This window comes from Panicum hallii, chromosome 6 (genome assembly GCF_002211085.1).
Source record: "Panicum hallii strain FIL2 chromosome 6, PHallii_v3.1, whole genome shotgun sequence".
Lineage (NCBI taxonomy): Eukaryota > Viridiplantae > Streptophyta > Magnoliopsida > Poales > Poaceae > Panicum > Panicum hallii.
In genome coordinates this window covers 18,565,433-18,583,216 of record NC_038047.1, presented here as the reverse complement: position 1 = coordinate 18,583,216, position 17,784 = coordinate 18,565,433, and the positions used below count along the sequence as shown (strand labels likewise).

Here is a 17,784-nt window from a genome sequence, read left to right as displayed (position 1 = left end):
TTAATTGCCTCTCGACCTGGCTAGAAAATTGAAGGCAGACCGGATGAAAGAAAGCTTTGTTTTACAGACGCAAAATCGAGTAACTTGTAATAACCAACCTAAGACGTATTTTTACTCAGAGCCCACCCATATGCTACCATAACACTCCGTGCTTGCATTTTGTTTTCCAGATCCGACGGTTGCCCCGTCGGCCAAAACAAAACGGTCGAAACATCCACACGCAAAGGCCTTCCTTCCTTTCCTAATGATCCTGTTTGGTTCCACTAAATAAAACCAAATGACTAAAGTTTATTAAAATTTCAAACAAAGTAACTAAAAGTGAATTAAAATATTTTAGTCTCATTAGCTCCTAAAGAGTAGCTAAAAGAAAGAGTTGAGAGCACTTTATTTGGAACTTTAATCACTTTTAGTCACTTGATCTAAATAGAGGTGACTAAAATTTAGTCGCTGCTTTTAGTCATTTTAACTTTAATCATTTAGTGCAAACAAATCTTAAGAGGCTGTTTGGATTCCATATGCTTGTAATAAATTCTATCACATCGAATATTTTGATACCAATTAGAAAGACTAACCATAAGCTAATTATAAAATAACTGCGTAAACCTAGAGCTTATTCGCGAGACGAATCTATTAAACCTACTTAATCCATGATTAGTACATATTTACTGTAGCATCACATGGATTAATTATGGACCAAGTAGGCTTAATAAATTCATCTCGCAAAAAGTATATAAAATTTATTTTATTATTAATCTATATTTAATACTTCTAATTAGATGTGATGGTATTTATAATAAATCTTATAGTAACCAGATCCAACCCAACACAAATCACACCGACACTATACCCGCTGCGTGCACCGTGCAGGCAGCAGCTCCAGCTTGCCCGAGGCTCTGCGGCTCTCCTCTCTTTTAGACTCCTCTCACCTCCAACGGCCGGAAGCGCGAGGCACGCCACCCCAAGAAAAAAGTCCGGCCGACCCGCTGACGATGCTCACCACCGATGCGGCCTTTCTTTTCTACCCGGATTTGTCCCTTGCTTCACTCCAACACTCCTCTAGATTCGCGACTGAAGCGAAACCAGTCAGCGCCAATAACAAAAACCACGGTGGGCATTCCGGCGATTATCCACGGGCTACGAGGGCACTTTGAGCAGCCCCCCGCCAGATCTCGCTGGCTGCACACGGCCAGGCATTACATTACCCCACCGTCCACCTGCTCGAGCATCATCACTCCATTAGTGCTCTGCTCTCCACTCGCTCCCCTCCCCTAGCTAAGAAAGGGCCAAATTAAGCTCGCCGCCGACGGCAGCAGCAGCTACTAGCTAGACAGAGTGCCCGGAGTGATGGACCTGATAAGGCCGCTGGCCGTGGTGGCGGCGCTGCTGGCCGTGTGCGCCGCGGCGGCGGAGGGGTTCGACATCCTCCAGATCCTGGGCAAGCACGACGAGTTCTCGCAGTTCTGCAAGTTGCTCAACGAGACGCACCTGGCCGGCGACATCAACCGGGACCGCACCATCACCGTGCTCGCCGTGGCCAACGGCGACATGGGACACCTCACCAGCGGCCACTACTCGCTCGGGACCATCCGCCACATCCTCGAGCTGCACGTCGTCGCCGACTACTACGACGAGAAGAAGCTCAAGCAGCTGTCGCACGGCGCCACCGCTGCATCCACCTTGTTCCAGGTAAAGAAATACGACTGCTAGCTTAACCACACGCTGCGAGTGTCTTCTCCACCTTTGCTTTCAGTTCGTTCCTAGATCTGCAGGCTCATTAATTAGACCGTTTCATTGAAGCTCTAGTTTGCTTCAACTGTTTTGCATCAGCCATTCTCGAAAACAAAAAAATATTACTGACAGTAATTTTTCTCTACCGAAGGCATTTTGTAATCATTTCCATCTCATTGGATAGCTTCAGCCATTCTATTGTTTTTGGCTTCAAAATTTTAACCCTCTTTTCTCTCTCTGTCTAAAGTGCCTTGCCCTGCCTGGTTGGGGGTTCCTTTATCATAGGCTCATAGAGAATAATTCTGCCGCCAAATTTCGAGGGATTCGGTTAGAACAGCTAGGCACTAAATTTTGGATTGGAATAATGCAATTTTTCCCATTCCTCAATGTTTGCAGATATTGCTGGTCTTATCCTGTGGACCATTGTCAATATACTAATGGGCCTATTTTGGAATCGGAGGAAGTAATTATTTTGAAGAAAAGAACTCCTTTAGCCTGAATAAGAAAAAACTCAAATCACATAAACATATCCTTGTGGAACCTAACTAATGCTCCAAAGTCCAAATCCATTTACTGACTTGTTCCAATTTTGTATAAAAGTCGCTTTTGAAGTGGTGCCCACGCACATGCACATGTTGGCCTATCTTCTCACTAGGTTCTGAATGAAACAGTAATTAAGTTTGTGGCTCCTCCGGCTACATTTTTTTCCACCCTCGAATCCCTGGATTGTCGGTCCAGCTGAAATTCCCAAGGCAAGATCCCACAAATTTGTGTAGGATTGTTAATGCAACTTCTGTTAGACCTTGCATAGAATGGATGGAGAGTCAACACGAACCATGCCTGATGTGATTTCAATTAGCTGGGAAGTCACTCAAAAAAAAAAGTGGACAGCATGTTTGCATTGAATGATATACCCTGAATATATGGCGTGAAGTAGGTTAGCAGAATTGGACGGTGCACTATTCGATTGTTCTCTTCTCCATCCATACAAGTTTGCAATGAAGTGAACTATCGGTAGTTCGGTACTAACAGATGATGCTCATTATCTCATCGTCAATTGCAGCGATCCGGGTTTGCCCCCGGCATGGCAGGGTACGTCAACATAACGCAGCACCGTGGCGGCAAGGTGACATTTATCGTCGATGACGCAGCCGACTCCGTGAAGCCGGTCACCTTCGTCAAGCAGATCGAGAGCCACCGCTACGATTACTCGGTGCTCCAGGTCAGCAGTGTGCTCTCCTCCCCGGAGGCCGAGGCGCCCGTGGCCCCGCCAGTTCCTGTCAACCTCACCAACCTCCTCTCCAAGAAGTACTGCAAGAGCTTCGCGGGCCTCCTCGCTGCCGACGCCAAGGCCTTCGACACCATCAACGGAACCAAGGACACGGCGCTCACGCTCTTCTGCCCTGTGGACGCCGCCGTGGCCGCCTTCATGCCCAAGTTCAAGAACCTGACGGCCAAGGCCAAGACGGCCATCTTGCTCTACCATGCCGTGCCGGACTACTACTCCATGCAGTTCCTCAAGTCCAATAAAGGCAAGGTGACCACGCTCGCCACCACCAGCGTCGCCAAGAAGGACTACACCTACGAAGCGCAGACCGAGGCTGACACCGTCACGCTTGACACCACAGTCACCACCTCCACCATCCAAGCCACTGTCAGGGACGACGACCCGATCGCCATCTACGCCGTCTCCAAGTTCCTGCAGCCCAAGGAGCTTTTTAAGTCCAAAACCAAGGACCTCGCGCCGGCGCCGGCGCCAGAGGGTCCCAAGAAGAAGACCAAGAAGAAGCCCAGCAGCACCTCGGCGGCCGCCGCGCCAGCGGACGACGAACCTGCGGACGGCCCGGCTTCCGACGACTCAGCTGACGACGCCGCAGACAAGGCCGGCGCCGTGCCGTCCCTGCTCGCCCGGTGGGTCACCGCGGCTGCTACGTTGGCAGCCGCGCTGGCGCTGGCGGCCTAAGGTGTCTTGATGTGTCATGTTTTTCTTTTAACTTATTGGAACCTCTCTTCTTTTCTTTGTCCAATTCGTGTCCCATGTTGGTGCAGAAAATAAGAAGGGCCATTTTACTTTGTTTTTATATTTATTGCTGCATTCTCAGGGAAAAGGAAAAAAAGAGAGAGGAAAGCTTAGAGGTGTGTCAGATCATGTAGCTCTTTGGATTGTTTTATTGGGTTGCGGTGATCATTTTGTAATGATAGTGATCAATGTAATTGAAGAGTGTGTTTATATGTGATACTATAATGCATCATGGAGTTTAGAGTTGTACTCCCATCGTTTTGCTTTCAGTCTGTCCAAGCATGAGCTTTCGGAGTCACATTTTTCTCTCGAACCGAGGCTTACCCCATTTCCATTAGCAGAACGGAAATTCGAGAGTCCTACAGAAAAGGACCAACCCAATAGAATTGCGCCCCGGGGGGGGGGGGGGGGGGGGTGGAGGGGGTGTAACTGGGGAGGGACGGGGTGATCAGTAGATAGAGTGCTCGCTGTTGGAAATAACTTGACCATGGTACGTCCTGGTCATGGCGTGTGTGCGTGAGTTTGTTTTTAGTCAAGTCTGAGTTCTGTTAGGTGCAGTCTAGCAGCACGCAAGGCGTCGAACTTGGTGCTTGCCCAGGGCTCGCGGAGGCGGTTAGCTCACGACGAGAGGCAGCCCAGATGCACGGGCCTATGTGCACGTGTACGTGTGTATGCATATGCAGGATAGCTGCGGCATCAGTTCGAGTTTGTTAGTCTGTTAGGCAGTTAGGAGGTGTTGGTGTGCGTGGTGCCGATATGTAGCCTATATGTAGCCCCTGAGCTCCTCCGTATTCGTTTGCCAAGTCCACTGAATGAAAGAGTAGGCCAAGATACCGGAGCAGTGGCTCCGCGGCGTTCGTCGCCGGCAAACAAAAGCTTCGTCTCCCTCCAGCGGTACAGAGATGGTTTGCGCTGGCGGGCTGAGTTTCCACTAGGAACTCTCTGCCAGCATAAATGCTGATTTCGGTTTCTGATCGTCAGTACACATCGATTAGTGCTGGGGCATATCTGTACTGGCGGCTGTTGAACGGCAGCACAAATACCTCAATGCCCGCCAGCAAAAATTATTATTGTCCGCGCTAGGTTTGAATTCTCAAATGTTCCCGCCAGTTTATAAATTTAAATTTCCCACCAATTTTCAATTTAAATTTCACGCCAATTTTGACAAATGTATTTCAGCCTTTGCAAATTGTTATCGCTATAATTTAGGCGGGCCAGAAAGGTGGGTCATGGAGCAAGATGAGCTTGAAGAATAGTCATAATGGGCTTGCGAATCGGACCTTATGCAGGTGTTTGGGGCCAAGGTTGGCCGTGTATCTAGATAGGCATGTATGTTTAAACAGTTTAGATAGAGATAGTCAAGATTTGTGTCGTGTTTAGTTAGGATTGGTTATGAGAGGCAAGTCTACGGACTATAAATATGTACCTTAGGTAAATAATAAAAAATAGAATCATTCATCAACAACTCTCGGTGCATCGCCATCCCTGTTCTAGGGTTTCTCGGGTAAGCGCCGTACGACCCCGATCACGTTCTGCGTGATCGGGGTAGCATCGTTCTTACTTAGTGTTGTTGATGACTAGTAACACTAGTTACCTTAGCGTTTATAGAGTAAGCATCAGCTTTTCCACATGTAAATTGTGCTTTGCTTGTTACTTGTAAATGCTTGATTGCCCTGTACCCAATTTAGGGTATAAGAGCAGTGCCCTGTTTCGTATCTATTTAGTAGATCCAATTTGTTTTGGTTATTCTTCGTCAATCGAGGATTTAGTTCAATATCTGCATGATTACGCCCTGTAAACAGATTGAATGTTCTGGTAGTGTCCTGGGTACTTTATAATAATGTAAGAAGGGATTATTCTGAAAATCAGCTTTTAGTTGGTTTTTAGGCCTCTGCTTAGTTTGCTGTTTTGTCACCTTCCGTATCTGTTAGGCTCGATTACGTGCAGGATGTTCTGATTATGTTGTGAGAGTTTTAACCGTCGTAGATTAGATTAATTCGATGCTGATGAAGCAAGATTCATATTACCACTTGATATATTTGCTGTATTTATAGATCTGATCTGGTACTGAATACAATCGGCTCTTTACAGCCGATACTGGAAATCATCCGATGAGCCGATCACGGCTCGGACTAATGTTTATACGTGTCTGTGCATGCAGATTATGTGGCAGAACCGCCTGAATCATTCCGGTTCAAGTACGCAGACCATCGCTAAATAGGCGACAGGGTCTCAACGCACTTCAAACGGGATAACTCATTGGTCTGTCGGGTCACCGCCCGATTCAACCACGGTTACACAGGATCGACGTAGGTTTACCTCGCACGAAGGCGAGTCCAGCCTTACAACAACTCACAACTTTTATACCATAGGATAATTAAACATTATTACATGGAGGTTTGTTTCATCCTAACTAATACAAATTTATACAAGTGTTGTTCGAAACTTTAAGTTTAACAGACAGTGTTCAGAGTTAGCAGCAGAAAAACCACGTGACTACATACGTCGCAGAGTAGGCACCATACTTAGCCCCAAGCATGGCGTCACATCGGAGGGTCATTGCAGGCCGGGGACGGATCCCATTCCACGGACCAGCCAAGAGGAACATTGCTGGGCCAAGTCAAACTATCCTCTTGAGTCGCGAACGACATACCTGGGCCAAGTCAAACTATCCTCTTGAGTCGCGAACGACATACCTGAAAACCATATCACCAGCAAGGCTGAGTATACTAATACTCAGCAAGGCTTACCCGACATTTGGGTATACTTAGCCCATATCTAGACCATGATAGGTTGAACGGCTATAGTTTTCTTTTGCTGAAAAGCAATAAAGAGTATGTCCTTACTTTCATACTTTAGCTTTCAGATTCTAGTTTTCTTTTAACCATTCTAGGTAAGCACCTATACTAGTCAAGCAAGGTAGATATTAGACATCCATCAAAATTATTCCATTAACTGTTACTGTTCTTACTCTATGTGGCAGAAGTATCAAGTAGTCTCAATCTCCGTGAGAAACAGACCGATTCTGAATCGAATTTCATCACTTTGCAAGGGATCCTAACTCACACGCTCGGAAACTTCCTTTCCGGCCAACCATTCCCCTCATATTCCGGTTCGCGGATTAGGGCCACCACAAGCGACTGCAGGACCGTACGCACATCCAATGTGCAGGTCGTACGTCTACAGCGCGACTGTATGACCGTACTCCTGTCTGCTATGTAGAATGTACTCCCACAAGTCGGTGCATGTGTGCAACAAAAACCAAAATTCGAGTGGTGGGGTAAGTCCACTTGCCGGGCCAATCAGGTACTAGGCTTACCGCGTACCATATTTACGGTATGTGGCTAGTACTTTCAAACACTTGACCATCAGTACCACACATTGCGACCTTATCAAACTTAAACCAACACAGACGGGTACCATTCCAAATCATGGTACTGCACATAATCCCGTCCGTGATCCTTATAGTGATTGCAGAATGGTAAACAATCAATTCCTATATCGCGCGAGTGACAGGAAATCACTCGACTTCTGCCGGTCCTATTAGCAGAGCATCTATTCGATAAGGACTCACAAACATTACATAGGTTCCTAAGATTCATGCATCTAGGGTTTCATAACAACTCCTAACATTTAATGCACAAGATAGCTATATAGTAATATAAGTGCATAATTTAAAATACTAGGTTATGCACCGAGGCTTGCGTTCTTGGGTGGGGCTGGGGTCAGGGATGTCAATAACTTCTGAACTTTGGTTCGGGGCTTCAGTTAAGTCCTCAGCGACGTTCACATGGTCTTCAGATAAACCTTGCTCGGGTTCCGGGACCAATTTGTAGATTCCGTCGTCGAGTGTCGTTGACTCTACATGATATGCAGTGATTTGAATTAGGTGGTTATTGATTTAAGAACTTTACTTCACGATAAAGTTGCAATCCAATACTTTGTAAACAACACATCACACAGCAAGAAATTTGAATTCAAACTTACTCTTTGTACATTAATTCAATTATCTAAACTAGCATCATAATTAATTTCTATAGCTTCAAGTATGAGAGTATTGAGATTAGAAATTTAACTATACACACTTGAAGTTGATGCAGAGCTTCTGTTAATTTTTCTCATTTTTAAACCTAACAGATTAGTAGTATAAAAATGTTTAAATTCAAACTTATGTCAAAAAGTTTTGTGGGTGTGCTTATTTCTATCAGATGAGTTTACTGTAAATTTTTCATAAATTCTTGAAGATAGAAACTAAGGCATTTGAATTAAGTTCAAATTTCAAGTTTAAATCCAAACCTTAGGCAAAAAAGTGCTTTTAAATTCTTGAAAATTTACTATGAGTCACTTAATATCAGAACTACACATGGTAAAAAGATCTAAGCAGAAAAGCATTAGCACCATGCTTGAATAAATTGATTTCATTTCAAACTTGATTTGCACAAAATTTAAATGAGTTCAAGTTAGAGTGTAGTACTGAAGGTGAAATTTGCACACAAGTTCACTTACATGTTAAACAGGTTGCATACCAAAAATCACATGAAATAAAGCTATCATGCAAAAGTTATACACAAGATACCCTTTTGCTAAACTTTAAAATAACTCTAAAAGCATTTAATTTCAAACTAAACTCTAGTAATAAAAGTTGTAGCGCTAGACTCCTAGAGTACAATAAAATTGTTTGACAATTTTTGGTTTTTTCTACAAATTCGTATCATTTTCAAAGTTGACAGCTTTGAATTGGGGAGGGGTACTGATATTTCACAGAAAAGACCCTAGAAAGATTTAAAAGCTTGCAATTGGATCCTTGGCCGGGTTCTATAGAGAAGCCGATCGACGGTGATCAAATTCCAGCGAGGGGGCTCACCGGTGGCAAGGGGAAAGTGGGGGAAAAGGTTCAGGAGCTCACGGCGGTCATGGGGGTGGCCGAAATCGAGGAAGGAAGGGGCTGAGGTGGCGGGTCGACGGTGAACCGAGCCGGTGTGGCGGGGCTCCGAGGACGGCGGCGGCGTTTCGGTAGCCGGAGTGCTGGAGAGCGATGGGGAAGTGGCCGGGAAGTTTCTGCGCGAAGATGTGGTGCTGATGGTGAGCTTGTTGAGGGCTGAGAGGTGGCAAAGCATCGGGACGGCGGCGAGCAGAAGCAGCGGCCGTGGAAGAGCTCACCGGCGCCATGGTCCAGGCTACGTGGGTGCGAGGGAATGGAATTGAACTGGTCAGGGAGCTTCAGTGGGAGGTGGGGGTGCTGGCGGAGGACTGGGTGGAGCGTATGGGGCGACGGAGGTGGCTGACGATGGCGGGCAGGAGCAGCGGCGGAGCTCCGGCGAGGTGTGACGCTCGGGGAGAAGGAAATGAAGCAGAATGCGAGTGCGTGAGTGCGTGAATGAGTTCATAGGGAGCTTAGGAACATGCTTGAAGTCTAGGAGAAGCACGGCGTGCGTGAAGCAGCTGCTAGCAGCCCGGCAACGTGCGTGGCGGCCTCGGGTGCCGGTGGCGCGACGTGGAGGGGCGGGGAGAGGCCAGCGGGGGTTGCACGGGCGGCGGGCGAGCGGGCTGAGAGCCACGTGGTGCGGGAAGGGTGGCGCGGGGGCAGCGGGTGGCTCGGGGAAGTGGCTGGCGGGCGGCGGGTGAGCACAGACGCGAAACAGAGGAGGGGGGGTTGGAGGTAGACGATGAGGACCTGGTTGGAATTTTTCAAAAGTGCAAGGACTCCAGTGTAAAGTAAAATTATCTTTCAAACCATAGCTCAAATGAAAATATGCCCAAAAGCAAAAGTATAGAGCTTAACAAGAACTACAACTTTTCTTTAAGAGTCAGCTTCAGAAGAGTTAGGGTTTTTGAAATTATTTCAAAATTGGACATGCTATTAAACTTCAGAGAAATCCTATTTAAAATTCCCACTCCAAATGAAACCTTAGGGTAGTTTCACTTCTAACTGTGGTTTAAAAGTAAGTACTTGCTTTTGCAAAACATCCCTTCACATATTTTGAATTTACCTAACATTCACACACATTTTGCAAAATGAACCCTAAATTTTCCATAATTACATAAATACCCTTTAGCTTGCATTTAGGTTTTAAAAGCTTTTATCGATGCAACACACACTTCATTCTAACAAGCACAACATATACTAGACTTTAAAATGCCTATCTCCTAAGTACCTGAAACATCACAGGAAACTAACGCATAACACCTTCCTGATCAGGTACAAGGTCAGGTGGCACGCCTAGCGACCAAGAAGCCAGGACGTGTGCTTGATCTCGGGCCGTTGACTGAGGGACCGGGGCCCACCAGCAGTCCCAGGAGCCTCCCGGCTCGTCGTGTTGCCTGTCGCTGCTCACCGGTGGGTTTTGACCGACAACACATTTTGGCACGCCCGGTGGGACGGTCTTCATCATCTTCATCACCTTCACCGTCTTCACCATCTTCATCAACTCCATCGGCTTTGGTTGGCGGGATGACGAGGGGCGAGCCGATCACCTACGAGGAGCTGCTTGCTAAACATAAGCAGAAATATGATGAGATTAAAGCTCACTTCCAAGCCGATCTCATCGGCTCCTTCGAGAAGACCCGCCACCACGGCATCAGGTGGAAAGGATTTTCACCCGAAGGCGCCCTTGATGGAGTGGATCTGTCCACCCCGTCAGAAGATCGTACCAGAGCTCTACGACAGGAAGTAAACTATGTGGTAGCCCATTCGCTACACCGACATTCCGAGAGCTTGGTTAATGCTTTCGAGCGTGTTGCACTGTGCGTGGTCCAGAAAATTATGAAGCATCAATACTCTCCAACAGCACCTACCTTGGGGAGTTATAAGGGAGAATTGCCATTCCAGGACAGGTCACCATTGCCTTATGCACTTGCGGCTGTAGAATCACATGGTTCTCCAGCCTATGTTGTTTACAAGGTGGGAGGTGATCCTGTAGATCATCAATTCTTCAGCGAGCCACCCAAGGAGATCCCGCATGGATATATATGTGCCTATATACCGGATAGCAATAATCCGGTACACTCAGTGCAGAGGGTGGCTGGAGGAGTTCCTGGAACGAATGCAGACAAACAAGCTTGGCTAGCAGCCTATGCCACCAGGCCGAGTCACGATAGTGCGCACTCGGCCCTAGGATCACAGACGGCGGAACATATCAGTGCCATCCTGAGAGATCAGTTGGCATTCTACCAAAGAGGAGGGTGATCGGCTATACTAAGCCGTATCCTAGTGATTATGACTTAATTCCCCTACCACCTAAGTATCGGCTTCCTGAATTCACTAAATTCAGTGGAGCAGAAGGATCCAGCTCTATCAAGCACGTGAGCTGATACTTAGCACAATTAGGGATGATCTCAGTGTTGGATCCCTTGCGAGTGAGGTTTTTCTCGCAATCTCTCACAGGGCCAGCCTTTGGGTGGTATACATCATTAGGCCCTGATTCGATCCGCATCTGGAAGCAGTTGGAAGAACAATTTCATATTTAGTATCACTCGGAGGCTGCAGAAGCGGGAATTGCTGACTTGGCGCAAGTGCGGCAGAAGCGTGGGGAAACCATGGCGGAATATATTCAATGCTTTAGAGAGGTTAAGAACCGGTGTTACTCGACTCGGATTTCGGAGAAGGAAGCGGTCGAGTTGGCATATTTGGGATTACTAAAGCCAATCAGGGATCTAGCTTTCCAGTTGGAGTTTACTTCTTTGGCACATTTGGTGCAAAAGCTAACAACGCATGAGTAGCGCCACCCAGAGCTATACCAAGATAAGTTCAAGCGTCAAGTGGCATTGATCGACACAAAGGAAGCTGAAGACTCTAGGGATGAGCAGAAAGTGGCAGTCGCTGAATGGACTCGAGGTGCAAACCCTGTGTCCTGTAAGTGGGTGAAACAACAAGGACCTGCGAAAGGTTTCAACTTCAACGTGAGCAAAGTTGAACAGATATTCGATCTGTTATTGAAAGAAAAATAGTTGAAGTTGCCTGAGGGTTATAAGCCTCTTACAGCGCAGGAACTGAAGGGGAGATCATATTGCAAGTGGCATGACTCTTTTACCCACAACACAAGCGATTGCAAGGAACTCTGTCGGCAGATCCAATCGGCTATCGAGCAAGGCCGATTGATTTTGGTCCAAACCACCATGAAAGTCGATACCCAGGCCTTCCCGAGCATGAACATGGTGGAAGGTTATGATCGCACTGTGAGGCGGCAATTGGATTTTTGCGCTCGGAATCAATATGGCAGGGTTAGCGTGTCATCGCCAAAACAAGAATGAAGAGGCTGATCCTTGCAACCGGCCCCAAAAAGGAGAAAAGGGATATATCACAGAGGAGCAGGTGAGGCATGTCAGGAATCAGCGTCCGACTTCTTCTAATCTCCTCAAGAAATATGAGTACCAGTACCAGCAGCATCTCCGGCGAGAATCAGAGGAAGAGGAGTATGAGCGCCGTACTGGAAAGCGTTTGAAGAAACATGAAGACACGCGTGATCATTTGCATTGCCCGTTCTTTAGGTATTGTTGGGATCCTGGTATGAGTCGATTACCTACTACCAGAGACTGCCCAGAGTGCGGACCTGTGAAACCAGATGCAAAGAGGGTCTCGGTTTCCGGCGTTTGGGACCTGTTCCAACTCAGCAGGAGCAGATTCAATCACCACAAAGGAGGGTGGACTTTGAAGAAGAAGAAGATAAATATCATCGTCCGCGATGGTGCCCTAATAGGCTCAATCGTTCTAAAAAACGCAGGGTTCAGCGGTTGCACAGCCTGGAAGAAGCTGAGGCTAGATATCTTGAGTCACTAAGGAAGGCACGCCCGGATTTGGCGGATAAGGTCCACCATGTGCAGAAAAGGGAGTCGCACCCTCCCAGGAAGGAGTGGCGGCTGAAGTCGACAAGAGCCGATGTGAGACATTGGCTGATACACAATGGTATTTGTGCTCCCTGCGGAGTTCCACGCTCGAGCCCATGAGGAGTTATCGGTAGCCCAGCTTGACTTGGGGCCGCGGTCGGTAATATTTTAGAAACCACAAGCAAAGAACTACAAGCATTTGAAGGCCATATATCTCAAAGGTTACATAAACGACCAACCCGTCAACAAGATGTTGGTTGACACAGGAGCGGCAGTTAATATAATGCCGTACTCAGTACTTCGCCATTTGGGGTGGTCGACTGGGGATCTGATTAAAACCAACGTCACACTAAGTGATTTCAACAGACAGACATCAGAAGCTCAAGGTGTTCTTAGTGTGGATCTGACCGTTGGGAATAAGACTGTCCCGACTTCTTTCTTCATCGTCAACAGCAAGAGCACATACAATGTCTTGCTTGGTAGGGATTGGATCCATACCAACTGTTGCATCCCTTCCACAATGCATCAGTGTCTAATTCAGTGGGATGGATATGAGGTAGAGGTGGTTCGCGCAGATGACTCGATTGAGATCTCACATGCTGCCATGAGCATTTGGGATGTGGAGGACTAGGAGCCGATCTCAAGGATCAGTTTGGAAGGCTGTGACCGCATTGAAGCTACAAAAAACGGGATGAGGCTGGTCTTATCCACTGGCCTTACAGAGTAGATGAGTCATGGAGGACGAGATGCTCCGACGCATTTAATGAGGCCGATTCCCGCAATAGGCCCCAAGGAATAAAGTGTAAACCTTTGATTTTGAGTGTTGAACATAGTAGTTGCAGGAAGGCCCGCTTTGTCGGCTGGCTATACTATTACTGTCATATTTCAAAAGGCAATGAAGGAATTAAAGCGGCCGATCTCGGCGATCGGCCGAAATTCTTTTTATTATCTTCTTTGTCCATCCGCAGTGTTGATTGAACAGATGATGGGAAACTAGGATATGGGTTTACATCGGCTGACGAACTCGAAGAAATAGATATTGGTCCTGGGGATAAGCCACGACCAACATTTGTCAGCAAAAAGTTACGCCCATGTTTACGAGAGCTGATGATAGCTTTGCTAAAGGAATACGTAGATTGCTTTGCCTGAGATTACACGGAGATGCTTGGGTTGGACAGAAGCATAGTAGAGCATCGGCTCCCTCTCAAGAGCGGATTTTGGCCGTTCCAGCAACGGGCACGACAAATGAAGGCTGAGGTCCAGGTTGAAGTTAAAAATGAGGTGGAGAAAATGATAGAAGCAGCATTTATCAGACCTTGCAGATATGCCGAGTGGATTTCGAGTGTTGTACGTGTGCAGAAGAAGGACGACCGATGGCGAGTCTGCGTGGACTTCCGAAACCTCAACAGGGCTACTCCGAAGGATGAATATCCGATGCCTGTAGCAGAGATGTTAATTAATGCGGCCGCCGGTCACAAGATCCTGAGTTTCATGGATGGCAACACCGGTTATAATCAGATCTTTATGGCTCCTGAGGATATAAATAAAACTGCATTCAGAGTACCTGGGGAGTGGGTCTGTTTGAATATGTGGTTATGACTTTTGGGTTGAAGAATGCTGGTGCTACGTATCAACGTGCCATGAACTACATTTTTCATGACTTGATTGGTAAGTTGGTAGAAATTTATATTGATGATGTTGTGGTGAATTCTGCGTTGGTTGAAGGACACTTGGAGGACTTACGACAGGTTCTGGAATGAACTAGAAGGTTCGGGCTTAGAATGAATCCGAAGAAGTGCGCTTTTGGCGTATCGGCTGGTCAGTTTTTTGGTTTTTTGGTTCATGAAAGGGGAATCGAGATTGGCCTGAAAAGTTAGGAAGCCGTGCACACTATAGTGCCACCTATTACGAAGAGGGAGCTCCAGCAGCTCATTGGTAAGATTAACTTTGTTAGGAGGCTTATTTCCAATCTTTCCGGGCGGATTGAACCTTTTATGGAGTTGGTGAAAATTAAAGCCAATGAAGAGTTTTGCTGGGGGGTAGAGTAGCAACAGGCATTTGAAGTGATCAAGGAGTATCTATCAAAACCACCTGTGCTTATCCCACCCCAACAAGGTAGGCCGTTTTACGTGTACCTGTCAGTAGGTGATACCTCCATCACGTCAGTAGTGATACAAGTACATGATAACAAAGAGAGGGTTGTGTTTTACCTCAGCAGAAGGATGCTAGACATGGAGACAAGGTATGCTGATATCGAAAAGTTGTGGCTTTGATTGTTCTTCACATGCACCAAGCTTCGTCATATCCTGCTATCAGCCGAGGTAATTATTATCTGCAAATCGGATGTTATAAAACATATGCTATCGGCTCCCGTGTTAAAAGGACGACTGGGAAAATGGATGTTTGCATTGTCAGAGTTTGACATCCGGTATCAACCCGCGAAGGCGGTCAAAGGACAAGCATTGGTGGATCTTATTGCAGAAAGGGTTATTACTAATATAGCAGTACTTTCCGTACGAGCATGGGCCATGTACTTTGACGGGTTGGTTTGTGGAGATGGATGTGGCATAGGTATCTTGCTTGTATCGCCTCAGGGGGCAACATATTATTTTTCAATCAGATTGTCCACCGCTTGCACCAATAACCTCGCAGAATATGAAGCGGTGCGTAAAGGTATGGAATTGCTTCTTGAGGCTAGGGTTGAAGTAGTGAAAATTTTTGGGGACTCGAAATTGGTAATCTCTCAGCTGACAGAAGATTACAGATGTGAGAGCGAGTCGCTTTTCCCATTATGGGTACAATGTCAAGAGGTGATGACCTAGTTCAGGTACATAAATTTCTACTGGATACCTAGGGCGTGAAATTTTGAGGCCAATGATTTGGCACAGATGGCTTCGGGGTACAAAGTTGTAGCAGATGGAACCGATCTTCAAGTGCACCTACTGAACCAAGGAGATTGGAGAGCCGATATCTTCAATTATTTGAAGGATTCGGCTCGGGGGGCACCCAAGAGGATACGCTACAAGGCTATGAGATATGTCCTGATAGGAGATGACATGTTCTACAGGACTTTGGAAGGACTGCTGCTCAAGTGCCTAGGGCAGATCGAGTCCAATCGGCTCTTACATGAAGTCCATGAAGGAACCTGTGGGACTCACCAATCGGCTCACAAGATGAAGTGGCTGATTAGGCGATCAGGGTATTACTGGCCCACCATGCTTGAAGATTGCTTCAAATATTATAAAGGATGTCAAGCGTGTTAGAGGTTCGGGAAGATTCGGATGGTACCAGCGTCAGCGATGAATCCTATTATCAAACTGTGGCCGTTCGGAGGCTGGGGGATGGACATGATCGGCAAAATTAATCCTCCATCCAGTAAAGGCCACCAGTTTATTTTGGCCATCACGGACTACTTTACCAAGTGGTAGAGGCAGTTCCCATGAAGTCGGTGGCATCCAAAGATGTTATCAATTTTGTTAAAGAGCATGTCATTCATAGGTTTGGGATCCCTCAGACAATTATAACAGATGGAGGCTCGGTCTTTATTTCAGAAGAATTCAAGAAATTCGCCGCTGACATGGGTGTCAAGTTGATCAGGTCATCTCCATATTATGCCCAAGCAAATGGACAAGCTGAAGCATCCAACCAGAGCCTCATCAAGTTGATCAAGAGAAAGATTGATGAATATCCTAGGTGCTGGCATGAGGTTTTATTAGAGGCATTGTGGGTATACCGTATCTCTTGCCATGGAGCAACAAAAACCTCTCCTTACCACCTCGTGTATGGACAAGAGGCTGCTTTACCGTGGAAAATTATAGCCGGTTCAAGGCGCATAGAGTTCCAGAATGACTTAACCGCTGAAGAGTATGCTACTCTATTGAATGATAATGTGGAGGACCTCATGGAGCTTAGGCTTTGGTCACTTGAAAAGATCAAGGAAAATAAAGCCAAAGTAGCCCACGCGTACAATAAGAAAGTTCAGCCAAAGGAATTCCGAGTCGGAGATTTGGTTTGGGAAGCAGTGCTACCATTGGGGACCAAAGATGCAGCGTATGGCAAGTGGTCTCCAAACTGGCATGGGCCTTACAAGGTTGACCAAGTCTTATCTGGGAATGCATATATGCTTGAAGAATTAGATGGCATCAAGTTTCCGGTGGTGGTCAACGGTCAACATCTCAAGAAATACTTCCCGAGCATGTGGGATGATGAGCAGTAAAGCCGATGCCATACATCAGGCTGTAAGCCGATATGATCAACGGGCCCGAATAAGAGAGAGCCGAGGCTGTGCGAAAGGGTATGAACCGACAGAACCCGATGGCCCATACATATGAAGCTGGTGACATGTGCCAAGATAGGAACAAGGAAAGAAGGCCGATGCGTGCAATCGGCCCACATATATAAAAGAGAAAGAGAAGTACTTCATACTCAACACGTTAAGTTAATTGAATAGCCGATGTGTGACCATCGACTTTAGAGTCTTAAAGTGCCCGACACGCTGGGTCGATCGAACAGCCGATGTATGACCATCAACTTTAGAGTTTAAAATGTATACATACAGGTTGATCTATTAAGAAGTGAGCCTACTGAAGGAACTCGTCGATGGCAGCAATGGCCTCGAGACGAACACGATCAGCTTCAACAATCACTGCTTCGTCTTCCTTGTCCACTCCTGGCACCACCTGCTTACTTAAAGCACTCAGCTCGGCCAGATCTATCTTCAGTTGAGCGGTCAGGGCTTCTGCTTCCCGTTGGGAGCTTGCAATAAGGTCTTTCTCTTCTTGGATGCGCTGCTCGATGGCCCGAACGCTAGCCTTGAGGTCTTCTAATTCCTTCTCCAGAAGAAGAAACTATTGAGAATGCGCAGATGCATCAGCCTTGGCATCCAGAACCGCCTTCTTCTCATTAAGTGACCGGCAGCTCTCGGCAATGTTGGCCTTCAAGGGGGCTTGAGAGCGACAGGTTTCAAACCTGTGATGAGCCTGTGCTACTCTTGCCCAAAAGAAGGGGAGGTGCTCGGTCGGCCAGAGCTTGATCTGAAGAGCTACGGGAAGTTGAGAGTTGATCTCCTTGAGAATCTGCCTTACTGCACTGGAGTCCTGGACCAAGGTATCGATCGAAGCTGATAGAAGGTCCTTCACACAGAGAAGCTGACTGGCAACCCTGGTCGAATTTGGTTGAGGATCATCGACTTCTAATATAGCCGAGCCAATAAA

General features: G+C 46.8%; 1 protein-coding gene across 1 annotated transcript; it reads left to right on the top strand.

Annotated features, from left to right (window-relative positions):
• The first annotated feature begins 930 nt into the window (after positions 1–930).
• LOC112897929 (fasciclin-like arabinogalactan protein 2) lies at positions 931–4,017 on the top strand. Its single transcript, XM_025966334.1, has 2 exons — positions 931–1,686; positions 2,792–4,017. Exons 1-2 carry the CDS (start codon positions 1,345–1,347, stop codon positions 3,689–3,691), a joined length of 1,242 nt encoding a protein of 413 aa, XP_025822119.1. The 5' UTR covers positions 931–1,344; the 3' UTR covers positions 3,692–4,017.
• Positions 4,018–17,784: the final 13,767 nt, after the last annotated feature.

Coding starts and splice junctions, on each gene's coding strand:
- LOC112897929 (XM_025966334.1), top strand. CDS start 1,345: ATGGACCTGATAAGGCCGCTGGCCGTGGTGGCGGCGCTGCTGGCCGTG. Junction 1,687..2,791: donor CTGCATCCACCTTGTTCCAG/GTAAAGAAATAC, acceptor CGTCAATTGCAG/CGATCCGGGTTTGCCCCCGG.